The sequence below is a fragment of the Macaca nemestrina genome, chromosome X (genome assembly GCF_043159975.1).
Source record: "Macaca nemestrina isolate mMacNem1 chromosome X, mMacNem.hap1, whole genome shotgun sequence".
NCBI classification, from domain to species: domain Eukaryota; kingdom Metazoa; phylum Chordata; class Mammalia; order Primates; family Cercopithecidae; genus Macaca; species Macaca nemestrina.
Window position 1 is genome coordinate 129,901,348 of NC_092145.1, and position 26,360 is coordinate 129,927,707.

At 42.8% G+C, this 26,360-nt stretch overlaps 1 protein-coding gene across 10 annotated transcripts in view; it reads right to left on the reverse strand.

Annotated features, from left to right (window-relative positions):
- Positions 1–26,143, reverse strand: part of LOC105490354 (glycerol kinase) — an 82,685-nt gene extending 56,542 nt beyond the window's left edge. For 4 of the 10 annotated variants that reach the window (XM_011755874.3, XM_024795574.2, XM_011755876.3 and 1 more), the window contains exons 1-4: positions 25,948–26,141; positions 13,585–13,658; positions 10,721–10,827; positions 217–294 (exon numbers count right to left, since the gene is read on the reverse strand). In XM_011755874.3, coding sequence (XP_011754176.1) covers positions 217–294; positions 10,721–10,827; positions 13,585–13,658; positions 25,948–26,025 — 337 coding nt within the window. In that variant the 5' untranslated portion in view covers positions 26,026–26,141. Of the gene's footprint in view, positions 1–216; positions 295–10,720; positions 10,828–13,584; positions 13,659–25,947 lie in introns of all 10 variants that reach the window. The other 6 variants (XM_011755877.3, XM_011755875.2, XM_071088654.1 and 3 more) reach the window with 3 other exon arrangements.
- Positions 26,144–26,360: the final 217 nt, after the last annotated feature.

Genomic DNA, 26,360 nt, shown 5'->3' on the forward strand with positions numbered 1-26,360 from the left:
CTAATTTTTGTATTTTTAGTAGAGAAGGGGTTTCCAGGTTGGTCTTGAACTCCTGACCTCGTGATCCACCCACCTCAGTCTCCCAAAGTGCTGGGATTACAGGCGTGAGCCACCACACCTGGCAACTAAATGCTTTTTTAGCAAGATATTTTAACATGACCACATTTGCAATGTGAAGAAAGGCCCTACATTTGACATCCATGCATGACAGCTTACCCACAGCATTGTAGAGAGGCTCTCCAGTTATCTTGTCCCAGACTACAGTGGTTTCCCTCTGGTTGCTGACACCAATAGCTTTAAAGAGAAAGTTAAACAGAAGGAAGTCGAAATTTTAACAAGTAGGAAACTACTTCAGGAGAATAGCTCTCATCTTACTAGAGACGCAACTAAACATAACAAATCAAAAAAATATTTGAAATATTTGTAGTGATTCGTTTATTTTCTTTGAGTGGCTCCAGAAAAAGTCAATACTCAATGCCAAGTATTTCTTTTCATTTCTACATACTCCTTCCAGCTTTACTACTAGCACACAATGACAGGGACCCAGATCAATACCCAAATAAAAGGCACACTGGTTGCTTTAAGGAATGCAATAACTTTGCAAATTTATAATACCCAATTTATTATTCTGAGCAGACCAATAATCAACTCATTCAATTGTTTACCAAATGCTACAAGAAATTTTCCTCCTTATGTGTGTGCATTTGTGTGTGTGTGTGCGCGTGTGTGTGTGCGTGCATGTACATGCCTACATTTTAAGAAAATAGCTATGGACAAAATCCTTTATGCTGAGCATCCTTATGATTTGTTAGAAATTCAGTTTTATTCCTGTATTTAATATGTCACAATACATAAGAATTTGAATCAGGCATAAATATAATATATAATGGCATTTACATTACACTGACCTACATAAAACAAGTACAAGTACTGTATTTAATGTAAAAAACACTAACCCACACTATCACACTATCTTACTCAATTCAGCTTGCTTGAGCTAAATTGGAGGTTTTCAGACTTGATTGTACTTTAGAATCAACTGAGCTTTTTTTTTTTTTTTAAAGACGGAATCTCGTTCTGTGGCCCAGGCTGGAGGCTGCAGGGCAGTGGCGCGATTTCGGCTCACTGCAAGTCCCACCTCCCAGGTTCACGCCATTCTCCTGCCTCAGCCTCCCGAGTAGCTGGGACTACAGGCATCTGCCACCACACCTGGCTAATTTTTTGTATTTTTAGTAGAGACAGGGTTTCACTGTGTTAGCCAGGATGAACTGAGGAGCTCTTAAAAAATACCAATGCCCAAGCCCTGGTCAAAACATTCCAATTTAACTGACCTGGGATGGGATGTGAGCATTGCTATGGGTTCCTAAAACTTCCCCAGGTGATTCTAATGTGCATCCTGGCTAGAACACACTGGGCTAAAGGATCCAGCTCTTCCAGAATTTAAGATCAGGACAGACCTTAAAGGCTGTATAACAAAAAATACTTTCTAAGCTCAAATCTTCTCTAGAATCACCTGGCATATGACCATCCAGACAGCACTTCTAGTGACAAGATATTCACTACATCTCTCAAGGCAGAGCAATCTCTATTGGACAACTTTGGTGCTTTTCTTCTTTTTGTAAATCCTCCAGACTGGAAAATGTAGCAAGACCTCATCTCTACAAAGAAATAAACTAATTAGCCAGATGTGGTAGTGGACAACTGTAGTCCTAGCCACTCGGGGCTGAGGCAGGAGGATTGCTTGAGCCCAGGAGTTCAAAATCACCCTGGGCAAAATAGCAAAACCCAGTCTCTATAAAAAATTTTTAAAAATTAGCCAGATGGCCTGGCGCGGTGGCTTGCACCTGTAATTCCAGCACTTTGGGAGGCCGAGGCAGGTGGATCACCTGAGGTCAGGAGCAAGACCAGCCTGGCCACCATGGCGAAATCCTGTCTCTACTAAAAATACAAAAAATCAGCCAGGTGTGGTGGCGTGTGCCTGTAATCCCAGCTACTCAGGAGGCTGAGGCAGGAGAAGCACTTGAACCCAGGAGGCGGAGGTTGCAGTGAGCCAAGATTGCGCCACTGCCCTCCAGCCTGGGCCATGGAGGGAGACTGCATCTCAAAAAAAAAAAAAAAATTACCTAGGTGTGGTGGTGTGTTCCTTTAGTCCCAGCTACTCAGGAGGATTCCTTAAGCCCAGGAGTTCAAGACCAGCCTGGGCAACATAGTGGGACCTTGTTTCTACAAAAAAATTTTAAAAAATTAGGGCGGTATGGTGATGCACGCCTGTAGTCCCAGCTACTCAGGAGGATTGCTTGAGCCCAGGAGTTTGGGGTTGCAGTGAGCTATGATGGTGCCACTGCACTCCATCCTGGGCAACATAGTTAGATTCTGTCTCAAAAAATAAAAATAAAAATCATTTTCTGTGTCCGGCCACGTCTGTAATCCCAGCACTTTGGGAGGCCGAGGTGGGCTGATCCCAAGGTCAGGAGATCGAGACCATCCTGGCTAACACGGTGAAACGCCGTCTCTACTAAAAATACAAAAAATTTAACTGGGCGTGGTGGTGGGTGCCTGTAGTCCCAGCTACTTGGGAGGCTGAGGCAGAAGAATGGCATGAACCTGGGAGGTGGAGCTTGCAGCGAGCCAAGATTGGGCCATTGCACTCCAGCCTGGGTGACAGAGCAAGACTCCATCTCAAAAAAAAAATCATTTTCTGTGTAGCTTCCACCTCCCAATCTTAGTCATATTCTTTGGAAATATATAGAGTAAGGGTAATCCTTCTACATGCCAGTCTTTCAAAAACTTGAAGCAGCTCTTTTGTACCTCAAGTCTTCTGCTGTGTAGGCTAAACAATCCAATTTCCTTCAGCTGACCCTGCCTAAACACAGCATGGTTTAAAGTCCCTTTATCACCACGCCTAGGAACATGCAAGTATATGTCCACATCACTCAAATTGTACACCCAGAATAAAACACAATACTCTAGGAATGTTCTGACCAGCACAGAGCTGAGGGGGAACCATCAGCTCCCTTGTTCTAATACTATTTATCCAATGCAGATTGACTTACTTTAACATCTTTTCTAAAACTACCTATCGGGCGGTATACTAACTGGGTCACGGGATCTGTACCCCAAACCTCAGCACTCAGCATCATGCAATATACTTACATAACAAACCTGCACATGTACCCTCTGTATCGAAAATAAAAGTTTATATATAGATATAGATATAGATATTAAATCTTTTCTAGAGATACAAAGATGATTGAGATTCTACTCCAAAGAAATTTAGAGGCATTGGGTACAGGGAAGAGATTCTGGGTAAGACAAAAATGTTTATAAAAGTAAATAAACAGAAAGGAGAATGAGGGGATGGATGGGGCTGGGAATCAATGGGGACTTGGTTCTGACTGATGTAGTGACAGGAGAGGATGGATTACCAGCGCAAGTGGAGGGAGGAGTTCCAAGTAGGGCAGAAGGCTATTGCTGCCCTTGTGATGAAGGAATGTTGGCAGGAGATCCAGATATTAAGCACAGGAACAGGAAGGTGAGGATTTAAGGCCGCAGAGCCTCAACTTTCTCCGTGAAGCAGGAGGTAAGGTTATCTGCCAAAACAGGGCAAGAGTTTGGGGCACCATTCAGTAGAGCTCAGGCTCTGAGGCCAGATAGCTGGGATTCCAATTCCAATTCCTGTGCTTCCTAGCAGTGTGACTCTGGGTCTCAGTTTTGTGTCTTGTGAAATGGAGAGAATAATAGTTCCAACTTTACAGGGTTACAGTGAGGAATCAGGGTTACAGTGAGGTGTCAATGTATTTTAAAACAGATGCCTGGTACACAGTAAGCACTCAATAAATATTACCTACTGCTGCTGCCTTGGTCATCATTATTGAGAAGAGAGTAGAGTAACAGTTTCAGAGAATGGGACTGAGCTAAGCAGGGCAAATAAAGGAATTCTGCAGCAGCTCTATGGGCACATACTGTGAATGTGATTTTTTTGTGTATGTGACAACTTTACAACATGGGATCAAAATGAACTCATGGTCAACTAAAATCTCCTATTCCTCCTCACTATGTTAATTTTACCATCAATAAGCTGGCTGCTTTCTTATTCACAATCCTTGAGTAACTATTCTATGCCTCTCATGCTTCCTATCTTTACTGGGTCATTCTAACTTTTCTTCAGAATCTAATCTAGAGGTATTTCAATCTGATTCTTCAGTCACGGGTTCCTCCCTGGGCATTCCTTTTTTCTCTTCTATCTTAATTGGATTCCTTCATGCCAAGTAAAATTGCTTTGCTTGCAGACAAAGTCCAGTGAAACAGCTTCCCAGGATTCTCTGCCGGCCACAAACATGTCTTTATTACCCATTTCTCCCCAGGGCACACAAGTCGTATGTGTGAACTTATCTCCGAACTCTTTCAAAGTTCCAGTGTCTTATCATTCCTACCCTAAAATCCTCTATGTTTTTTAAAGAAAACGTTTCTGACTGCTAATCTCAGCACATGTGCCATTCCTAATGGTTCCTAATTTTAATTCCTTCTTTCTTGGAATAACACATTCAGGTTTTATAATTCTCCATTCCTCCTCATGTGCACCATTTAAGATAATATGAAAGTCACATGAATAAAACATGTATTTCCTGGCCTCAAAGTCTTTCATTTACGGATATCATAACCATTATCATATATTGTATTACTCTTGCATTTACCAGCTTCATACTTTACCCACATATTCTCTTTGGGGGCACTTTTCTCTACACTGAACGTCAGTAGTAAAATCAAACTAGTTAAAATCTACACTCAAAATCTCTGGTTAATTTTTCTTAAAATTACGTGTGAAGTTATAATCGCAGTTAAGAAAATATACCTTAGGGCCGGGCGCGGTGGCTCAAGCCTGTAATCCCAGCACTTTGGGAGGCCGAGATGGGCGGATCACGAGGTCAGGAGATCGAGACCATCCTGGCTAACACGGTGAAACCCCGTCTCTACTAAGAAATACAAAAAATAGCCGGGCGAGGTAGCAGCGCCTGTAGTCCCAGCTACTCGGGAGGCTGAGGCCGGAGAATGGCGTGAACCCGGGAGGCGGAGCTTGCAGTGAGCTGAGATCCGGCCACTGCACTCCAGCCTGGGCTACAGAGCGAGACTCTGTCTCAAAAAAAAAAAAAAAAAAAAAAAGAAAATATACCTTAGAAAAAAGAGCCTTTGAAAATACTCCAGGATGTTAATAATTGTTGTCTCTGTAGAATTATGGATGAGATGCATCCTTTTTTAAAATTCAAATCATAATGTATAACACATTTTTTGGGAGAAAACTAAAAACACACAGAAAATAAGAGCTTCAGAGGAAGGTTCTCTGGCTACAAAAAGTAATACCATATGGGAAGAGAGATAAGGCTTTTATTTTCTTTTTTTTTTTTTTGAGACAGAGTTTTGCTGTTGTTGCCTGGGCTGGAGTGCAGTGGCGCAATCTCAGCTCACCGCGACTGCTGCCTCCCCGGTTCAAGAGATTCTTCTGCCTCAGCCTCCCGAGTAGCTGAGATTACAGGCATGTGCCACCATGCCTGGCTAATTTTGTATTTTTTAGTAGAGACAGGGTTTCTCCATGTTGGTCAGGCTGGCCTTGAACTCCAGACCTCAGGTGATCTGCTCGCCTCAGTCTCCCAAAGTGCTGGGATTACAGGCGTGAGCCACCACGCCTGGCCTGGTAAAGCTTTTTAAAACAGGCTCTGCAATATGTGTACTTGAGGTGAGTTAGAAAAATTGCAAATGAGATGTGGCTGCTGCTGGAAACATTTTGGAGAACGAGGTGCCTTCCTGAAACCCCTGAGAGGCCCCTGAGAGTATGAGTCTAAGAGGTGATAGAAATGTGTGTGAATATGTTGGGTAGGGCAAGGCAATGGAGGAATGGATGTGTGGGTTTCCCTTTTCTCTAACAGGGAAATAATTGTTTTAGATACAAGATAATCTAATCTCTGAGAATTTTATGCTCTCAATTTTGAAACAGTTTATGTTATGTTTTGGTTCTATCACATGAATGAATATGTAACTGGTTTTGTGTTTTGTTTTTTTTTTTTTTTTTTTGAGACGGCATTTCACTCTTGTTGCCTAGGCTGGAGTACAATGGAGCAATCTTGGCTCGGTGTGATCTCGGCTCACCGCAACCTCTGCCTCCTGGGTTCAAGCGATTTTCCTGCTTCAGCCTCCCGAGTAGCTGAGATTACAGGCATGAGCCACCACGCCCAGATAATTTTGTATTTTTAGTAGAGACGGGGTTTCTCCAAGTTGATCAGGCAGGTCTCGAACTCCTGACCTCAGGTGATCCGCCCGCCTCGGCCTCCCAAAGTGCTGGGATTACAGGCGTGAGCCACCATGCCCAGCCATAACTCTTTATATTTTGTAATTGATACTGTAACTCTTTATACTTCGTAATTCCTTGAGCCCAGTGACAGGCAAACAGAGCTGACTCTACCCCTAGAAGGAAAGAAGCAGTCTATTTAATTGCCTTGGGCTAGTGTGTGCTGCTCAGTTGGAGAGTTAATTTTAATTTTGGAGGCATTGCTCCTAGTGACCTGAAATCAACAAACCTTCTGTCAGATAAGGACAACAAAACCAATGAAATGGAATTTGCCAAGGAAATACCAGACATGAAGAACCCTTAATGACTGTCAGGTAAGACTATAAATGATATCACTCTTCAGTTGGCAAAGTTAATTTACTTGCCATACAAGAAATAAAAACAGAAGTGGTTTGTGAGATTATCATCAGTGTGGCTCAGGATAAAGAACACTGGTCTAGGAGTCAGGGGAGCTGTGCTTTAATGCTAATCCACCATTAAAAAGCTACATAACCTGCAGTAAGTCCCCTTCCCTAATTTGCAGATAGAGGGAGCTGGTCTAGTTGACTGAAGATCCTTTACAGTTTTTCCTTTTTTTTTTTTTTGAGTTGGAGTTTCGCTCTTGTTGCCCAAGCTGGAGTGCAATGGCGCCATCTCAGCTCACTTCAACTTTCACCTCCCAGGTTCAAGAGATTCTCCTGCCTCAGCCTCCCGAGTAGCTGGGATTACAGGTGTGTGCCACCACGCCTGGCTAATTTTTTGTATTTTTAGTAGAGACAGGGTTTCACCATGTTGGCCAGGCTGGTCAAGAACTCCTGACCTCAGGTGATCCGCCTGCCTCGACCTCCCGAAGTGCTGGGATTACACGCGTGAGCCACTGTGTGCCCAGCCTTTTTTGTTTGTTTGTTTTGTTTTTTTTGAGACAAAGTCTTGCTCTGTTGCCCAGGCTGGAGTACAGTGGGGCAATCTCGGCTCACCACAACCTCTGCCTCCCAGGTTCAAGCGATTCTCCTGCCTCAACCTCCCAAGTAGCTGGGATTACAGGCACCCACAAGCACGCCTGACTAATTTTTGTATTTTCAGTAGAGACGGGGTTTCACCATGTTGACCAGGCTGGTCTCAAACTCCTGATCTCGTGATCCACCCACCTCGGCCTCCCAAAGTTCTGGGATTACAGGCATGAGCCACTGCACCCGGTCTCCTTTACAGCTTTAACAGTTTGTGATCTAGAGTTCTACACAGGCAAGCAAAAGCTTGGCCCTTGGCAATGCCAATTGGATAAATTTTCTGGGAAAAAAAAAATAGTACAACTGGCCTGGTATGTAGGAGCTTGTGGGATGTTCTCTTCTGTAGCCAGAGGATGGTAGTTGTACAGATGGAAGTGCTGGGTCACTTTGGCTCAGATGTGGACTTCACACTGGCCAGAAACAGAGGAGTATAGAGAAGTTGCCTGTTCAATTCTTAGACCAGGTAGTGCATGTGGAAGACAAGTCACTTGGGCAGGAGTTGTGTGTCATCTTCACATAAACCGTAAAAGCAAGAGAAAAAGGAATAGCACCCAAGTGGGTCCAGAAAGCCAACATATCACAGCCTACCTTTCCTGTAAGGGAGGTAGAATGATGTCAAAGCCATGGTCAATCACCCTGGACTCTACATTCTAAACATGGCTTTAAGCTGCCTGGATTACCTATGTCTTTGGTAATTTTGACAGAGCGTGCTACTGATTACCTATTATTTGTTCCCACTGTTTAGACTGTGAGACCTGCAAGAACAGCTCAAGGAAATGATCAACAACAATCACTAATGCACAATTAACCTAAAGTTCAGGACTGCAACCCTAAAATAAGTTGAAGCCCTTCCACTTAGATATAGGGATAAAAGGAGGATAGGATTAATATGTGCACGATATTAAAAGTTGTTAATAAAATATCAAATTATACTTTAAAAAATCTGCAAAAACAGAAATAACTCTATTATTTTATGCATTTCCATTTATTTGTGATTATCAGATTAACATGTCTGCACTTAAGCATTAGCTCCATTGTATCCTTAGCACATCTGGCACATAGTAGGCACTCTACAGATTTGTAGTCTTTTTTTTTTAAGTGAGTTTGAATTTATACAAACAGAGGAAAGGCTCAGGAGTGATGGTATCAAAGCCAAGATGATGGCAATCAAGCCACCACCACCAACTGATGATCTCTCTATCTATAGTCAAATTACCTAAGGAGGAAAAAAAGAGCCCTTGAATGGTAAACTTGAAAATTTGAGGCTATAGGCCGGGCGCGGTGGCTCAAGCCTGTAATCCCAGCACTTTTTTTTTTTTTTTTTTTTTGAGACGGAGTCTCCCTCTGTAGCCCAGGCTGGAGTGCAGTGGCGCGATCTCGGCTCACTGCAAGCTCCGCCTCCTGGGTTTACGCCATTCTCCTGCCTCAGCCTCCTGAGTAGCTGGGACTACAGGCGCCCGCCACCGCGCCCGGCTAATTTTTTGTATTTTTAGTAGAGACGGGGTTTCACCGTGGTCTCGATCTCCTGACCTTGTGATCCGCCCGCCTCGGCCTCCCAAAGTGCTGGGATTACAGGCGTGAGCCACCGCGCCCGGCAATCCCAGCACTTTGGGAGGCCGAGACGGGCGGATCACGAGGTCAGGAGATCGAGACCATCCTGGCTAACACAATGAAACCCCGTCTCCACTAAAAATACAAAAAAATTAGCCGGGCGTGGTGGCAGCGCCTGTAGTCCCAGCTACTCGGGAGGCTGAGGCAGGAGAATGGCGGGAACCCGGGAGGCGGAGCTTGCAGTGAGCCGAGATCGCGCCACTGCACTCCAGCCTGGGTGACAGAGCGAGACTCCACCTCAAAAAAAAAAAAAAAAAGAAAGAAAATTTGAGGCTATAAAGTAGACAGCAAACTTCCACATTACGCTTCCACCTTTTATGCTATTACATCAATCTTGGGTGGCTGGATTTTTCTTTCCCTACCTGAATGATGAAAAGTCAAACGTAGATATTCAATTAAAACTACTAGGACTTCACCAGGCGCGGTGGCTCACGCCTGTAATCCCAACACTTTGGGAGGCTTAGGCGGGTGGGTCACGAGGTCAGGATTTCGAGACCAGCCTGGCCAGCATGGTGAAACCCTGTCTCTACTAAAAATACAAAAAAAAAATTAGCTGGGCATGGTGGTGTGTGCCTATAATCCCAGCTACTCGAGAGGCTGAGGCAGGAGAACTGCTTGAACCTGGGAGGTAGAAGTTGTAGCGAGCTGAGATTGTGCCACTGCACTCCAGCCCAGGTGACAAGATTGAGACTCTGTCTAAAAAACAACAACAACAACAACAAAAAAAAAAACTACTAGGACTTCACAGAGAAATTCATAACAATCTAATACTCTCAAGCAATTATTTCAGGGAAATTTTATAAGTGAAGAGTTTGGATTTCAAACACCCCTTCCCCACAACCTACTCCTTCCTCCAGTCTTTCTCTCCTTAGCAAAAGGCATCCTCATCTATCCAGGAGATCTGGCAAAAATGCAAGCATCACCTTTGACCAATCTCTTCCCTCTACTCTCTCTGTTACCGAAACATCCAGTCTATCAGCAAATTATGACCCTTTCTCTCCACCTCCACTGCTACCATTATTGGTCAAGCCACCATCCTCTCTCAGGACTTCCATAGCAGCCTCCGCACTGGTCTCCCTGTGTCCACACTTTTGCCTTTACCATCTACTCTCCACACAGCAGTCAGAAAGTTGCCTTGAAACTGCAAGTCATCCCTTGCCACCTTGCTTAAACTTTCTCATGGCTCCCTATGATACTAAGAATAACATCCAAAATCCTAAATATGGCTGATGAAGCCTGACCCACTTCCACAATTTGATCTCCTACGGAAACCCCCTACCCACTCTCACTGCTCAACACTTTTAGTCTTCTTTTGACATGCTGGCCTTCTTTCTGACCCGGAAATGTCCCAGGCTTATTCCCACTTCAGGGCCTTTGTACGTGCTGCATCCTTTCCCTCAAACACTCTTCTAGACACATAGCTGACCCCTTTTGCACTTTGAGAGCTCAGCAAAAGTGTCACATCCTCAGAAAAGCTTTTCCTGGCCACCTAATCTAAAGCAAGCCCTTCTAGGCACAACCCGCCATACCACTTGGTTTTTATTTTTTGGATGGAACTTTTTAGTATTTGAAATTATATTTGTCTGCTCTTATTATCTTGCCCCCATCCAAATAAAAGCTCCATAAGGACAAGAACTTGAACCTTCCTGTTTAGTGTTGTATCCTCAAGTTCTTACAGAAATGCTTGGCACTGCATAGACACTCAATTATAAGCTGAAAGAATAAATTAATGAATTTGATTGAGAGAGTCTTATTATGTGGGTAAAATATTCTATTAAAATACCTTTTATGTTGGAAATATCAATATTGAGCTGTCCAAGTTTCTCACATGTTTTCTCTATACACTCATAGACAGAGTGTAGAATTTCTTTAGGGTCCTGTTCCACCCATCTTTGAACAAAAGAAGGCATTTGGTTAGTCAGTAAGAAAGCAACACAAATATAACTTTTTTCTATAGAAAAGTTAACTTATGAGGGTATGGCTGATGCATACATTAAAGAAAATCAGATTAAGCAAAGCAAATTACATTCCACATTTTAAAGAAACGATTTCAATAAAAGCCTATTTCCTTACAATTTTAATATTCTCCACATAGTAATTAATCATTTTCAAGGAGGCCACTAATAGCAGGCCACAAACAGCAAATATCTACCTATTTTAAATTATTTTTCCAAGTCCAATAAGAAATTTGTTCCCCTTCTTTATATCCTGCAGATTCCATTAATTTTGATAAATTATCTGCATGTTTCACTAATCGCTGGTTATTTCTAGGTAGACAGAAATATATTTATTATTATTCAGAATGATATATTTGTGAAGCAAAAGGAATTCCGAAAAGTCAAATAAGTATAATATTCTTTTTTGCTACTTTTTTCCCAAAATGTTTTGTTGAAATTTAGGGAAAAATTTAAAACTCCTTTTAACTATTTCATGTAGATGAGTGATTGGTCCAAGTTCTTAGACCCAATCTCAGTACAATTTTGGTAAAGTACCAGGGCCTCAGAAGGATGAAAGGCTAATAGTAAATGAGAAGGGTGAGAAGCCTAGGAGAAATATGGTAATTTGAGGAAGTTCAAAAGTAGAAATGATACAACCTAAAATGATTCTACCATAGGATCCAGAAGTAGCAAGGGAATTCCAACTGCCTTTCTTCTCTGCCTTTCTCAGGCCTAACTAAATTCTTCCCTTTCCTGGGCTTTGAATTCTGTCTCTAATTTATTATTTTTATGTATTTTATTTATTTATTTATTTATTTATTTATTTATTTATTTATTGTTTGAGACAGAGTCTCGCTCTGTCGCCCAGGCTGGAGTGCAGTAGCACAATCTCGGCTCACTGCAAGCTCCACCTCCCGGGTTCATGCCATGCTCCTGCCTCAGCCTCCCGAGTAGCTGGGACTACAGGCACCCGCCACCACGCCCAGCTAATTTGTCGTATTTTTAGTAGAGACGGGGTTTCACCGTGTTAGCCAGGATGGTCTCGATCTCCTGACCTTGTGATCCACCTGCCTCAGCCTCCCAAAGTGCTGGGATTACAGGCGTGAGCCACCGCACTTGGCCGTCTTTAATTTATTTTTAAAAACCCAGTCTCCTTCTGTGTATTTATAATTTTCATCTAGCCAAGACTCAGGTATCTTCTTTACAAATTGCACTGGGCTCAGTCTTGTGGACAGTCATGCTAATGCTGCTAATGTATCAATAACTTTTATTATTAAACAAAGGAACTCTAAAAAATAGAACATTTTTTTCATGTGAAGAAGACAATACAATTTGGAAACACATCAATTTTTTTCTCTCTTTCTTAAATTGAGGTAAACTTTACAGTGAAATGCACAGATCTAAAGCGCACAATTTGCTGAGTTTTGACAAGTGGAAATACCCATCTAAGCAACACCCCAGTCAAGATACAAAATACTTCCAGCATCTCAGAAAGTTCTTTCATGCTCCTTTCAAGTGAATGACACACCTCACAGACAACCACTTTTCTGATTCCTATCATCCTAGATTAGTTTAGACTATTATAAAATTTCAGATCAATGGAGTCATGTAGTATATACTCTTTTGTATCCAACTTTTTTATTTTCCATAATTCCAGTGACATTCCCTCATGTTGTTGCAAGTATCTGTTCACTTTTTAAAAATTACTAAATGGTATTCCATTGTTATCCATCCTACTGATGACAGACATTTGGGTGGTTTCCAGTTGGGGCTACCTTTTTTTTTGAGATGGAGTCTCACTGTCTCCCAGGCTGGAGTGCAGTGGCGCGATCTCTGCTTACTGCAAGCTCCGCCTCCCGGGTTCATGCCATTCTCCTGCCTCAGCCTCCCGAGTAGCTGAGACTACAGGTGCCCGCCACCACGCCCAGTTAATTTTTTTTGTATTTTTAATACAGACGGGGTTTCACAGTGTTCCCCAGGATGGTCTCGATCTCCTGACCTCGTGATCTGCCCGCCTCGGCCTCCCAAAGTGCTGGGATTACAGGCGTGAGCCACCGCAACTGGCGTTTGGGGCTACTTTTAATAAAGTAACTATAAACATTCGTGTGCAAGTCTTTCGATGGGCATATGCTTTTATTCCTCTTGGGTAAATTCCTAAGAGTGAAATGCTGCAGGTGTATGGTTAGCTTTGCAATAAACTGCAACACAGTTTTTCAAAGTGGTTATATCATAAACATTATTAAATTTTAAATAATATACTTAACATTATATTTAATTACAATTACTACTTATGAATACTATTCCCAAAAATGTGATTTTAGTATTAGATATTAAGATATGTGAATACTTTTTTAAAAGATACCTTTATTATAAATCAAACCTGACACTCAAATCAGCAAAGCAGCATTTTTGCAATAATAGGAACACAGAACTCAATGACTTCAAAGTTAACGTAAAATTTCTGATATTTAATACTCTTTTGCTTTATTACTTTATTATTCATTCCTTGTTGGTAACTGAATTCCTAAGCCATCAATTCCTGACATGTAAGACATACCAAGTTATTGCATATTTTCTTGACTAATAACAACCTCTCAAATCTTTTCAGGAGGATGTCTGACCAAGTTTACTTTACAAATCCACAGGGCAAGTCAGGTGAGATGGACTAACAAACATAATGTGTCTTTACATATCGAATTAGGAAACATACCCTTCTCTTGGGAACTCTTGTTTTATTTCCACTTGATGATGACTAAGTAGTTCAGCTGTTTTTGAATTGAAAACCTGAAAAATAGATTGTAATATTAAGGTAAAAATGCAGGCAGATATCAAGGATGTTTAAAGTTATTCAGTAACTGAAGTTCTTGTTCACTGGTAGAAAAAGTCCAATGAGATGAAATGCCATATAAGATGTTCGACTTTCTTTTCATATGGATTCATAAAAGATATAAGGCAGCATCAGAAATAACTTCTCTTTAGGTAAAAAGAAACCTATTGAAGATAAAGGTAAATTAAGAGGCAATTCCCTACTCCTTAAAAAACCAAAATGGTTCTCTAATTGTAGGAAATTTAACACATTAATTAACAGTATGGATTTCTTTTACAGAATAGGAAAAACAAGAATAATAAAAGAGAGCTGATACAATACTAATAGCAATGGTGTAAGGTTCCACTCCATTTATCTTGGACGTGGAGACAGAAAGGGTCACAGATACTCAGCACATAGATGCGTACTGTGTAGATTCCTTTGAAGGGAAGTGCGGCTATGCATCTAGCTCTTATAAAAGAGAAATAGAAGGCCAACGCAGTGGTTTACACCTGTAATCCCAGCACTTTGGGAGGCCGAAGCAGGCAGATCACTTAAGGTCAGGAGTTTGAGACCAGACTGGCCAACATGGTGAAACCCCATCTCTACTAAAAATACAAAAAATTAGCCAGGCGTGGTGGTGGGTGCCTGTAATCCCAGCTACTCGGGAGGCTGAGGCAGGAGAATCCCTTGAACCCACCCAGGAGATGGAGGTTGCAGTGAGCTGAAATTGAGCTCCACCCTGGGCGACAAGAGTAAAACTCTGTCTCAAAAAACAAAAAACAAAAACAAAAAGGTAATAAAGTCCTTGTTAGTAGAGGAATAAGTATATACTTGGCTCTATCCAGCTGAGTACTCTGTGACATGCTTGTCATAAATTGCTGACCCTTGATATAAAACATTAAAACCAATGGATGAAAACTAACAAAGAAGTGCTATACAATCCTCTACAATTTTAGCACTACTAAAAACAACACTTTTTAAAATATATCAAGTTTTGCTGGGCACGGTGGCTCAGGCCTATAATCCCAGCACTTTGGGAGGTTGAGGCGGGTGGATCACAAGGTCAGGAACTCCAGACCAGCCTGGCCAACATGGTGAAACCTCGTCTCTACTAAAAATACAAAAATTAGCTGGGTGTGGTGGCGCGTGCCTGTAATCCCAGCTACTCAGGAGGCTGAGGCAGGAGAACTGCTTGAACCAGGAGCTGGGAGGCAGAGGCTGCGGTGAGCCAAGGTCGCGCCATTGCACTCCAGCCTGGGCAACAAGAGTGAAACTCTGTCTGAAGAAAAAAAAAAAAGATGCTATATGCAAGTTTTTCATATATATTGTTTTCCATGTTGTAGTATCTATATTTGAGTACCAAAGTACTTACTCTTACAGAGTAAGATGCATATTTTGATTAAAATTAACTTCCAAAATTACTCTAATTACAGCAGTGAAGTAACTTCCAATTAGTAAAGCGTTTCCATGCTTAGGTTTCCTGTGGGAGAAAATTACCTGTTCAATGCAGACTAAGAAAATAAAAAGCATTGAGTCTGTGACTTGCTGCCTTCCTCCTTCTACATCACACACACTCCCTTTCCTCTTTTCTGGAGGAAATAATAAACATAATGAAAGCAAGAGGGCAAATTCTGAAGTCCTTTGAGAAGATAAAATATCTTACAAGTCAAAGGTTAACTTGACACATCATACATCATATACCATGTGATAGCCCTGTGATTTACAAGGCAGCATGAGGGCATGTCTCTAGGATGCCAGCTCCATTAGCATTAGGGTGTGTCTCTAGGAAGTCAGTTCCATTTGCCCTGTTTTATTCACTGAAGTATCCCTAGGAACTAGGGCACAAAGTTGGTGCTCAATAAGTATTTGTTGAATGTCCAAAAAATATGGTGTATTACATATACTTATTAGGACAAAAATTATCACATAAAGTGAGAAACACTTATGTGCAGAAAAACTTCACTACAATAGGAAACTCCAGCTGTATTACTGTTATTCATATTACTGCTGCTCCCTGCTACTCTCAAATTCCTAAAGGACTCTAGGCTAAGAAACAAAGTGTTGGCTGGGCGCAGTGGCTCATGTCTGTAATCCCAGCACTTTGGGAGGCTGAAGCAGGTGGATCACCTGAGGTCAGGAGTTTGAGACCAGCCTGGCCAACATGGCAAAGCCCTGTCTCTACTAAAAATACAAAAATTTGTTGGGTGTGGTGGCACATGCCTGTAATCCCAGCTACTCAGGAGGCTGAGGCAGGAGAATCACTTGAACCCAGGAGGCGGAGGTTGCAATGAGCTAACATCACACCATTGCACTCCAGCCCGGTACACACGTTGAAACTCCGAGAAATAAGAAAGAAAGGAAAGAAAGAGAGAGAGATAGAGAAAGAGAGAAAGAGAGAAAGAAAGAAAGAGAAAGAGAGAAAGAGAAAAAGGAAGGAAGAAAGAAAGAAAAAGAAAGAAAGAAAAAGAAAGAAAGAAAGAAAGAAAGAAAGAAAGAAAGAAAGAAAGAAAGAAAGAAAGAAAGAAAGAAAGAAAGAAAGAAAGGAGGGAGGGAGGGAGGGAGGGAGGGAGGGAGGGAGGGAGGGAGGAAGGGAGACAAGGTGTCCCTTTTTGCTGGCTGAATTCATAAAAACCTCAATAGCAGGCCGGGCGCGGTGGCTCAAGCCTGTAATCCCAGCACTTTGGGAGGCCGAGACGGGCGGATCACGAGGTCGGGAGATCGAGACCATCCTGGCTAACATGGTGAAACCCCGTCTCTACTAAAAAAATACAAAAAACTAGCCGGGCGAGGTGGCGGGCGCCTGTAGTTCCAGCTACTGGGGAGGCTGAGGCAGGAGAATGGCGGGAACCCGGGAGGTGGAGCTTGCAGTGAGCTGAGATCCGGCCACTGCACTCCAGCCTGGGCGGCAGAGCGAGACTCCGTCTCAAAAAAAAAAATAAATAAAAAAAATAAATAAAAAACCTCAATAGCAGACCTGTGGGGCTCTGAATGGAGTGAGACCCCTCTTCCATCACCTCCTAGTTTTAATTAGGGCAACGTCAGGGCCCTTATGCTAAAATGAATTCATGGATCTTTGGAAGAGACACAGAAAACAGAAGGATTTTGGTAAATTCTATTTGCTGTATTAGACCATGAAGCCACCCAATCAAACAACATTTGGATGTACCAGGATGGAGCCTAAACCTCCCGACTTCATTAAAGCTCTGAAACTTAGGAGACTGACACCACCTTAGTGTAGCCTGTCCAATAGAAATATAACCCAAACCAAAAATGCAAGCCACATACTAAGTTGTCTCATTAAAAAAGTAAAAAGAAACATACGAAATTAATTTTAATAACACATTTAAGCCAATATATCTATAAACTTCTTTTAACATGTGATAGATATAAAATATATATATATATATTTTTTTTTTTGAGACGGAGTCTCGCTCTGTCGCCCGGGCTGGAGTGCAGTGGCCGGATCTCAGCTCACTGCAAGCTCCGCCTCCGGGGTTCCCGCCATTCTCCTGGCTCAGCCTCCCGAGTAGCTGGGACTACAGGCGCCCGCCATCTCGCCCGGCTAGTTTTTTGTATTTTTTAGTAGAGACGGGGTTTCACCGTGTTCGCCAGGATGGTCTCGATCTCCTGACCTCGTGATCCACCCGTCTCGGCCTCCCAAAGTGCTGGGATTACAGGCTTGAGCCACCGCGCCCGGCTATAAAATATTAATGATTTGTTTTTACTAAGTCTTTGAAATCTGGTATATATTTTACACTTACAGTCTACTCAATTCAGACTAGCCATATTTGAAGTAATCAGTAGCCACATGTGGCCAGTGGCTATTGTACTGGACATGAAGTTCTAGAGTAATTTTTTCCTCATATATCTAGGTTCATATGAAGCCTTCTGGCCATTCATTTGTCTGCAGATGGACAAATGTACAAAGAAGGCTAATGATGTTTCCACAAGACTCTATGGTACAGGGTAATTAACTCCACATTAAAACACAGTGCCCAGAGGCAAGAATGCTAGTCTGATTTTTTCAAGTAGATTTCAGAAATCATTGTCAATTAAAGACAGCAGTGGCTGTGTCGTTTGCTTTACACAATGTCTAGCCTGGTCATTTGGTTTTCTTGGGGGGTGTTTGTTTGAGACAGGGTCTGGCTCTGTCACCCAGGCTGAAGTGCAGTGGCACAATCTCAGCTCACTGCAACCTCTGCCTCACATAGGGCTGTGTCAGGGCTATGAAGAGGAGAAAGGACAGGTAACCCAGAATTGAGGGTCCGAGAAGGGCTCTCAGAAGTGGTAACTTCTAAACTAAGACTTCAGGTTGAACAGAGGGAGTCCATGTGGGACAGTGTGCGTAGGAGTGCAGGGTGTACAGGTGGGCGAGGGTGCGTAGTACTTGCTGATGAGAAAGGATTAGAGGGAGGCAAGGCTGGGACAGGAAAAGCAGTTGCAATGTGTCTGCAGTTCAGGTGAGACATACAGAGGCCTCCACTAGGAGGGCAGCTGCGATGAGGTTGACAGAAGTGAAGTGCAAGTGCAGAGAGATACTTAATTCAGGAGGTACAAGCAGGAAAAAGAGCAACACTCAGGGAGGAGAAGTTACAGGTCAGTGCAACTGAGTAGGCAGTGTTTACCAGACAAGGGATAGGGTAGGAGCAGTAGTTTCAGGATAGGAACGCATAGGAGATTGCAAATTTTGTTTTAGATAATGTGTGTTTGAGGTGTTGCTTGGGCACTGAAGTGGAGATATCCAGTGATCAGTTGCTTCTATTTCAGGTCATAAGCTTAAAGAAAAAGATCCAGGCTGGGCACTGTGGCTCATGCCTGTAATCCCAGCCACTTTGGGAGGCTGAGGTAGGCAGATCATGAGGTCAAGAGATCGGGACCATCCTGACCAACAAAAATTTTCCAGGCGTGGTGGCGCACACCTGTAATCCCAGCTACTCAGGAGGCTGAGGCAGAAGAATCAATTGAACCCAGGAGGCAGAGGGTGCAGTGAGCCGAGATCACGCCACTGCAATCCAGTCTGGTAACAGAGAGAGACTCTGTCTCGAAAAAAAAAAAGAAGAAAGGAAAAAAAAAAGATCCGTTCTCAGACTTTTGTGTGGGCCAGAAAGGTAGTTGAGAACGTCATGCTTGGTGTGATGTCGAGGCAAAGAGCACACACAGACCCCGGAAGCACAGAGAGCTGGGGGACATCAAGCTCCAGCTCTGCCCACATCAGCTATTTGACATTTTCTTCTGAGCCTCTATGTTTTTCGTTTGTAAAAGGATACTAAAGTAATTAATGAAGAGTATTTAGCATAGAATAGGCAGAGTATACATCCAAAAGGTGTTAACACTATGACTGTTGCTACTACCGCTACTGATTTTATAATTACTATTATTACAATTACTACTCCCACCACCACTAATAGATGACAGAATAAAGATTAGAAATCACTAATTCTGAATAATGAATATAGGAAGCCAGTTCTATATTCATCTCTAAACCCAAATCATGTCTCAATTCCAGATTTTGTTTTGGGTGAAGGGTAATTTAAAAAGGAAGAAACAAGGCAAGTGAACATAGGATGAGAATTTAGCTCAGTGCAGACACAGTATACACTCGAAAGATGTAACCACTACTGTCACTGCTGCTACTACTGCTACGTTATTATTATTATTATTATTATTATTACCTATAAGTGGTAGTATTAGAATTGGAAGTCTCCAGGTCTATATTCAGCTCTATGCACAAACTATGACTCAATTCCAGATTTGGAGGAGGAGAATAATTAAAAACTGAAAAAACAAGGAAAATTGTTTTTATAAAAAAATGTTTGGCCGGGCCCAGTGGCTCACGCCTGTAATCCCAGCACTTTGGAAGGCCGAGGTAGGGGGATCACCTGAGGTTCAAGACCAGCCTGGCCAACATGGTAAAACCCCATCTCCACTAAAAATACAAAAATTAGCTGGGTATGGTGGTGCACACCTATAATCCCAGCTACTGGGGAGGCTGAGGTGGGAGAATCACTTGAACTCAAGAGGTGGAGGTTGCAGTAGGCTGAGATCATGCCACTGCGCTCCAGCCTGGGCAACAGAGCAAGACTCTGTCTCAAAAACAAAAAAAAATTTTTTTTAATTAGCTTCTGAAACAACACATGTATTTTCTGCCTTATAAGAAGGAGAGTTGTGGGGCGCTGAAATGCTCTCTTGACTAAGTAACTGCCCTATAGGCTTACCTCACTCATCCTATGACTAATTCATCTGTCCTATCATAAATGTGCACATTCATTTCCTTCCCCATGTGATTTCCCCACTAGCCTAGCCTACTCTTTTATGACACACTAAACTTTACCATGTGATAAGACATTATTCAGAAATGTAAACTCCCTCTTGAGAACACCATGATACTACATAAATGTGAGTGACTGAAAATAAAAATATTAGCCACAAATACGTTCCATGCCAAATTTGACCAGAAAAGGCATCTTCCAACAAGCCACAGAAGTAAATAAAACATAGCAAATGAAATTATGTTTTTCTTAAAAATGAAATTGGCCGAGCACGGTGGCTCACACCTGTAATCCCAGCACTTTGGGAGGCCGAGGCGGGTAGATCACCTGAGGTCCAGAGTTCGAGACCAGCCTGACCAACATGGAGAAACCCCATCTCTACTAAAAATATAAAAAATTAGCTGGACGTGGTGGCACATGCCTGTAATCCCAGCTACTTGGGGAGGCTGAGGCAGGAGAATCGTTTGAACCCGGGAGGCGGAGGTTGCGGTGAGCTGAGATCGCGCCATTGCACTCCAGCCTGGGCAACAAGAGCAAAACTCTGTCTCAAAAAGAAAAAAAAAAAAAAAGAAAGAAAGAAATTGTAGTAAATGGCATATACATACATCAAATACAGCTATAGTTTCTGATTTTGACTTTTTTCAAGATGCCTCAAGTTTTATCTGTCTATTCTTCTAATCCAAGCATTCCAGTCAACACACCTGAGTCCTTGTAGGTCCCTTGCTGCTAATGTTGATTCATGTACCATGTGTCTACCATGTGCCAGATGCTGTGTCAGGCTTTGAGGAAGAAAAAGGACATGGTTCTATCCCTCAAGAAGCTCAAAATTGAAAGCTCTTACCACTTAGTCTTGTGACAGACAAGAAGACAAGAGTGGGTGGCAGCTCTCTGTTGAGAACGTATTCCTGGTACTTGTGTAACGTGACGGGCAAGGAAACAAGCAAATGTAGTGAGGAAAGAAAGAAACAACAAAAGAACCACAACTTGGCCAGGTGCGGTGGCTCACGCCTGTAATCCCAGCACTTTAGGAGGCCGAGGCAGGCAGATCATGAGGTCAGGATTTCAAGGCCAGCCTGGCCAACATGGTGAAACCCTGTCTCTACTAAAAATACAAAAAAAATTAGCCAGCTGTGGTAGCACACACCTGTAATCCTAGCTACTCAGTAGGCTGAGGCAGGAGAATTGCTTGAACCTGGGAGGTGGAGGTTGCAGTGAGCTGAGATCGTGCCGCTGCACTCCAGCCTGGGCAACAGAGCGAGACTCTGACTCAGAAAAAAACAAAGAATCACAACTCTAGTTATCACAAGAGTGGCCTCATTCCAGCTGTGAGCCAAATCAGTTTTACCAAATTTATTGTTCATTAGTCCTTGGCCCATAATGGGTGCTTAATAAATATGTGTTGAATAAACAAATGAAGGAAAGAGGAAATCCATCTGTAAGCCTTATGAGATCTCTAAGTATGATGGGACAGCTGGGGCCAAGGGAATGCTTCCTGCCAAAGCAAACACTGAGCTACAATTCTAGTCATTCTTTATATGTATTGTCTGTTGAAACAAAATGATTACGCAACCATTATCCACAGTGACACACCTGAGCCCTGCCTAGGACCCACTGAATTTGAGTCACAAGATGATCATAACCCACAGTATTCATTCAAATGCAATATTTTTTATAGATTGCAAAACCAATTTATAAGTATGTTTGTCATGGTGAAGATTCATTCATTTGTGATGATAATCAGAACTGACACTTGATTAATAGGCGAGAAGGTGGCCTTCCCCTTCTCTCATCTCCCCTCTGCAGTACTCTAGACAGCTGAGGAACCCAAGGCAGTAGTCAGGAGGACTGGTTTCAGATTATAACAGACCTGGACTTGAATCCTTGCTCTACCAGTTACTCTGTGACCTTGGGCGCAATCCTCAGCCACAGTCTAATCACCTGTGTAAAGAAGCTTACTAATACTATCTACATCACAGAGTTATGAGGATTAAATGAGATAATGCTGGAAAGGTCCTCAACATAGTACCTGACACATTTCAAGCCACAACATACTAAAGTATTTAAAAAAATCATCATAGCGGGGGAAAAAATTAAGTTACCAAATTAAAGAAGGAAGTTGATTGTTTAAGCTGAAACTTTTGTCTTACAAAGAAATGGCTCCTGTTACACTAATTCTCTTTCCAAGAAGTTCCTACTCTGCAATCTGAGTTACCATGTGCCAACCGCAGTTCACTTTCCTATCAGATAAGTTGGAAATGTTCCGCTTGTACAAAGCATATGCATGGGGTCCCAAGATTAATTATTCGACAATTTGATGAGGAAATGAACATGTTCTATTGTATGTCTACCACTAAAATGTAAGAAATTAAGTAACCAAATGTACCCAAGAAAGTTTTAAGAGGTAAGAAAGAAAACCAGAATTAAAATTCAGTTAACTTGGCCGGGCATGGTGGCTCACGCCTGTAATCCCAGCACTTTGGGAGGCTGAGGTGGGTGGAACACGAGGTCAGGAGTTCAAGACCAGCCTGACCAACATGGTGAAACCCCATCTCTACTAAAAATATAAAAATTAGCCGGGCATGGTGGCGCATGCCTGTAATCCCAGTTACTCAGGAAGCTGAGGCAGAAGAATCGCTTGAGCCTGGGAGGCAGAGGCTGTAGTAAGCCAAGATCATGCCACCGCACTCTGGACTGGGCTACAGTGCAAGATTCCATCTCAAAAAATAATAAAAATAATAAAAAATAAAAAAATTCAGTTAACTTATTAAAGAGAAATAAAAATCTACTCAATAAACATGTATAAAACACTCTGAACAGTCTTTAAGTGCTGTTCATCTTTGTATTTCATAAAACATCTTGGTCAACATGACAAATAGCTTAAAAGGAGGTCCCTGCTCCCAAGTACAGCAGGTATACAATTATAATACAAGGGGGGAGTGTAATAAGAGCTATTAATAGAAGTATTTTTTAAAGTGCTATAGGAAGGGGGGGAAATTCTGAATAACGGTTTGAGGAAGACTTACACTAAAAGGTGGCAGTTAAGCCACTATTTAGAGGTAGAGAAGCAGATATGGGGGATAGAGGTGGAGGCATTTCCCTGGGATGAGAGAGCTCAGATAAAGTCTTTTCTCCTTATGGGAGAAAGCTAATATTGCAAACCGAGAAAAAAGAAGGAAGCTTGCAGAGGTTATTGGTCTCAGGAAAGTCAAGTTAAATATGCAAATTTAATGAATAATAGTCAGGAAATTACTTAAATATCTTTAATCTTATAAGCTTCCTTATGACAGTTCTTTTCCACTGTATTCTTTCCTGACAGGTAAGCAATTATTTTTCAGTCATAATTACAACATGGAGTAATATGACTGGAATAACTCCCGGGAATCACCTTGTGATTGAAGCACTTATTCAGCAAATCTTTTATCTGCATTTTGCAGGGAGTGGTTTAGCAACCTCTTTCCTTATAAACAAAGGAAAAAATACCTTGCGAAACCATTCCCAAGTTTTTCACTATTTCACACAGGATCTCTAAGCTTTTTTATTTGCCTCTAGGGCATTCTTTCATAGTTGTTTCTCAAGGAGCGGGCCATTTTATTGATCAACTTTTATACATCCTTCTCTAAGCAGGATGAGAATCTTCTGAATTTGCATCTTCGCTTACATGCAATGAGACCAGGCCTCACAGAGCCCAGTAAACAGGAGCCAATTTTTGAAGGCTCATGTTGTTCATGTTACACACTGAACAATTAATTGTAGCAATATGAAGTTGATCAAGTCCTTCTTCATTGATGTAGAAAGATGTCTTTTGGGCAACAAAACCTGAGGGACCAAGAACAACCTGCAGTGGATAAAGAAGATTGCTGGGCTACATGGACAGCAATAATGAGTCAAAAAGAAGGCATGGACAGTTCAAGCTGACTCCTAAAGGAAGCCTACAAAGTTATGAAATATTTTACCCATTTTCATACTGAGCAAAGGCTGTATAAACTTGAGAACATCTGCCATGCTTGGTATGGCCCCCACAGTGCCTTATAAACTAATTGCCAACATTTAAGAATTGAAAGATTTCATTGAAAACTCTGGACTACCTGCTTTTAATCTGACAATCTGGCAGCACTGGGCTTGCGTTCCTGCTTGGCAGCTACTAGCTGTCCCCTTGGCCTGGATATCTCTCTAGTCTGCTTTCCCCCTTCTACCTGCCTGGTCCCTGCAGGCATTTGTGTGGGCAATTCTTGAATATGGCTTTAAACATCAACCCACAGTTAGTTGGCACATGTCTTAATGGTCTTTCTTAAGTGGGAAGATGATGATGATCGTGTATATTATGTATTAATCAAATCCAGTTAAGCAGACTTTCTTACTTCTGATTCAGGATTACTTTATAAACATTTCTAGCAATATAAGACAAAGTGAAACCTGCCCTGGGTGATCAAAAGATAAACAGTGCAAGAGACAGTGGAACTATGCTTGGCAGCTCAAACCAAGGTAAGTCATTAAATAAGATTCAAACCAAAATTAGACTGAAAGCTTCTCACTTTAGACAAAAAAAGATATGTCAGGATCAAAGCACAAATGCAGTTTTTAGTCAAGTGCCAGCTTTGACAGAACTTTGAAAAAATATATACACTGTATGTATAATGCATATGTATAAATATACACATAAGTGTATATATGTATAGATACATACATACTAAATAACGCAGGAAAACATGATTTGGGGTAAAGTGAAGAGCTAAATAATCATTACATATTTACATCAACTTGCCAAGTTAGTCAAATATCCATTGAAAGCATGGGCTTTTATCAGCAGGCATTCATTTCAATTATATTTATTTATTTATTTATTTATTTATTTATTTATTTATTTATTTATTTTTATTTTTTTTTTTTGAGACAGAGTCTCCCTCTGTTGCCCAGGCTGGAGTGCAGTGGTGTGATCTTCGCTCACTGCAGCCTCCGCCTCCCGGGTTCAAGTGATTCTCTCGCCTCAGCCTCCCGAGTAGCTAGGATTACAGGCGCCCGCCACTACGCCCAGCTAATTTATATTATGCCAGGTTGGCCAGGCTGGTCTCGAACTCCTGACCTCAGGTAATCCACCGGCCTCAGCCTCCCAAAGTGCTGGGATTACACGTGTGAGCCACCGCGCCCGGTCTCAATTACTTTTAAATTATCTTACTGAACTCAGTGCTAGGTCACTTTAAGAGCAAGTTTCCTAATTGCACAAAAATTAATCAGCAGAGTCACTTAAATAGCGATCTTTTGCGGTAAAACTGTGCTGTCACACATGGTAAATAAAAAGAGAAACAGAATTTCCGTCTCGCTTTATGCTGTGAAGCACAGTAAGGACAATCATTTGTTTGTAATGGGCAAAGTCTCAGAACTGAAATTTGCGAGTCTTCGGAATTAAATAAAGATTCTGGCAAAAGCAGTGTAGTATGACTGTTTCCTAATTTGTTCTGCCACCCTCCCCAGTATTCAACCCTCTGCAATTTCTGTGGGAGAGGATGACAACGCATCGTCACTCCAATACTTTATTCGTTCTACTGCTGGAAAGGACGCTGTGTTAGCTACCACAGCCGTGACACAGCTTTCCCCCCATCCAAGGACGTCCTGTGTCTCGCAGGCCAAATGCTCCTAGGGAAGACCGCGGTAGCCGTCATTGTGGCCACCTGTCCCCTCCTGCAAGCCGGCCGCTCTAAGCGGATGCTCAGAGTCCCTGCTCCCTCTGGGGGAAGGGTCACCCCATTAGTAGGTGACCCAGCTCCGCCACCAAAACTGCGACTATTCAACTCGGCCGTGGGGGTCATGAGAGGCCGAGGTCCCCCAGGCCTGGGTGGGGCACCCCCAGTGTGGCAGGTCCCGTTCCGGCCTCCCTCCTTTGCCCAGCGGCCGGGGCCCCGGGTCCGAGAGACGCGGGATGGGGACACAACAGCCACCCCCTCCGTCCCCCGACTCCCGCCCCGGCTCAGCGCCTCTTCAAATGTCACCCCGGGCTCACCAAAAAGCGCGTCGAACTGGTGCCCTGGTCCACCGCCCCCACCAATGGCCCTAAAACTGCCTTCTTTGAGGCTGCCATGAAACCAGCTTCAGGTCGGCCGGCGATTGCTGCCGGTTTCCTGGGTGACGGCGGCGGGAGGGGGAGGGGCGGGTGACGAGTCCAAAGAGCGAGGCCGCGCGCGTCCGCTGAACGCTCGGACCGCGCTCGAGGCGGCCCCTTTACCCGCGCGCAGCCTTCTCACCCCGCCCCTCCAGCTCAGGCCCCGCCCCCCACCGCGTTCTCCAAGGCTCCAGGGGCGGGTCAGGGGGGTGGGGGTGGGCGCTGTCACCTGGGCTAGCCAATCAGCAAACGCAAAAGAGTCGAACGCTCGGACAAGCGGAGGGCGAAGAGACGTCACGGGGGCGGGGCCTGGG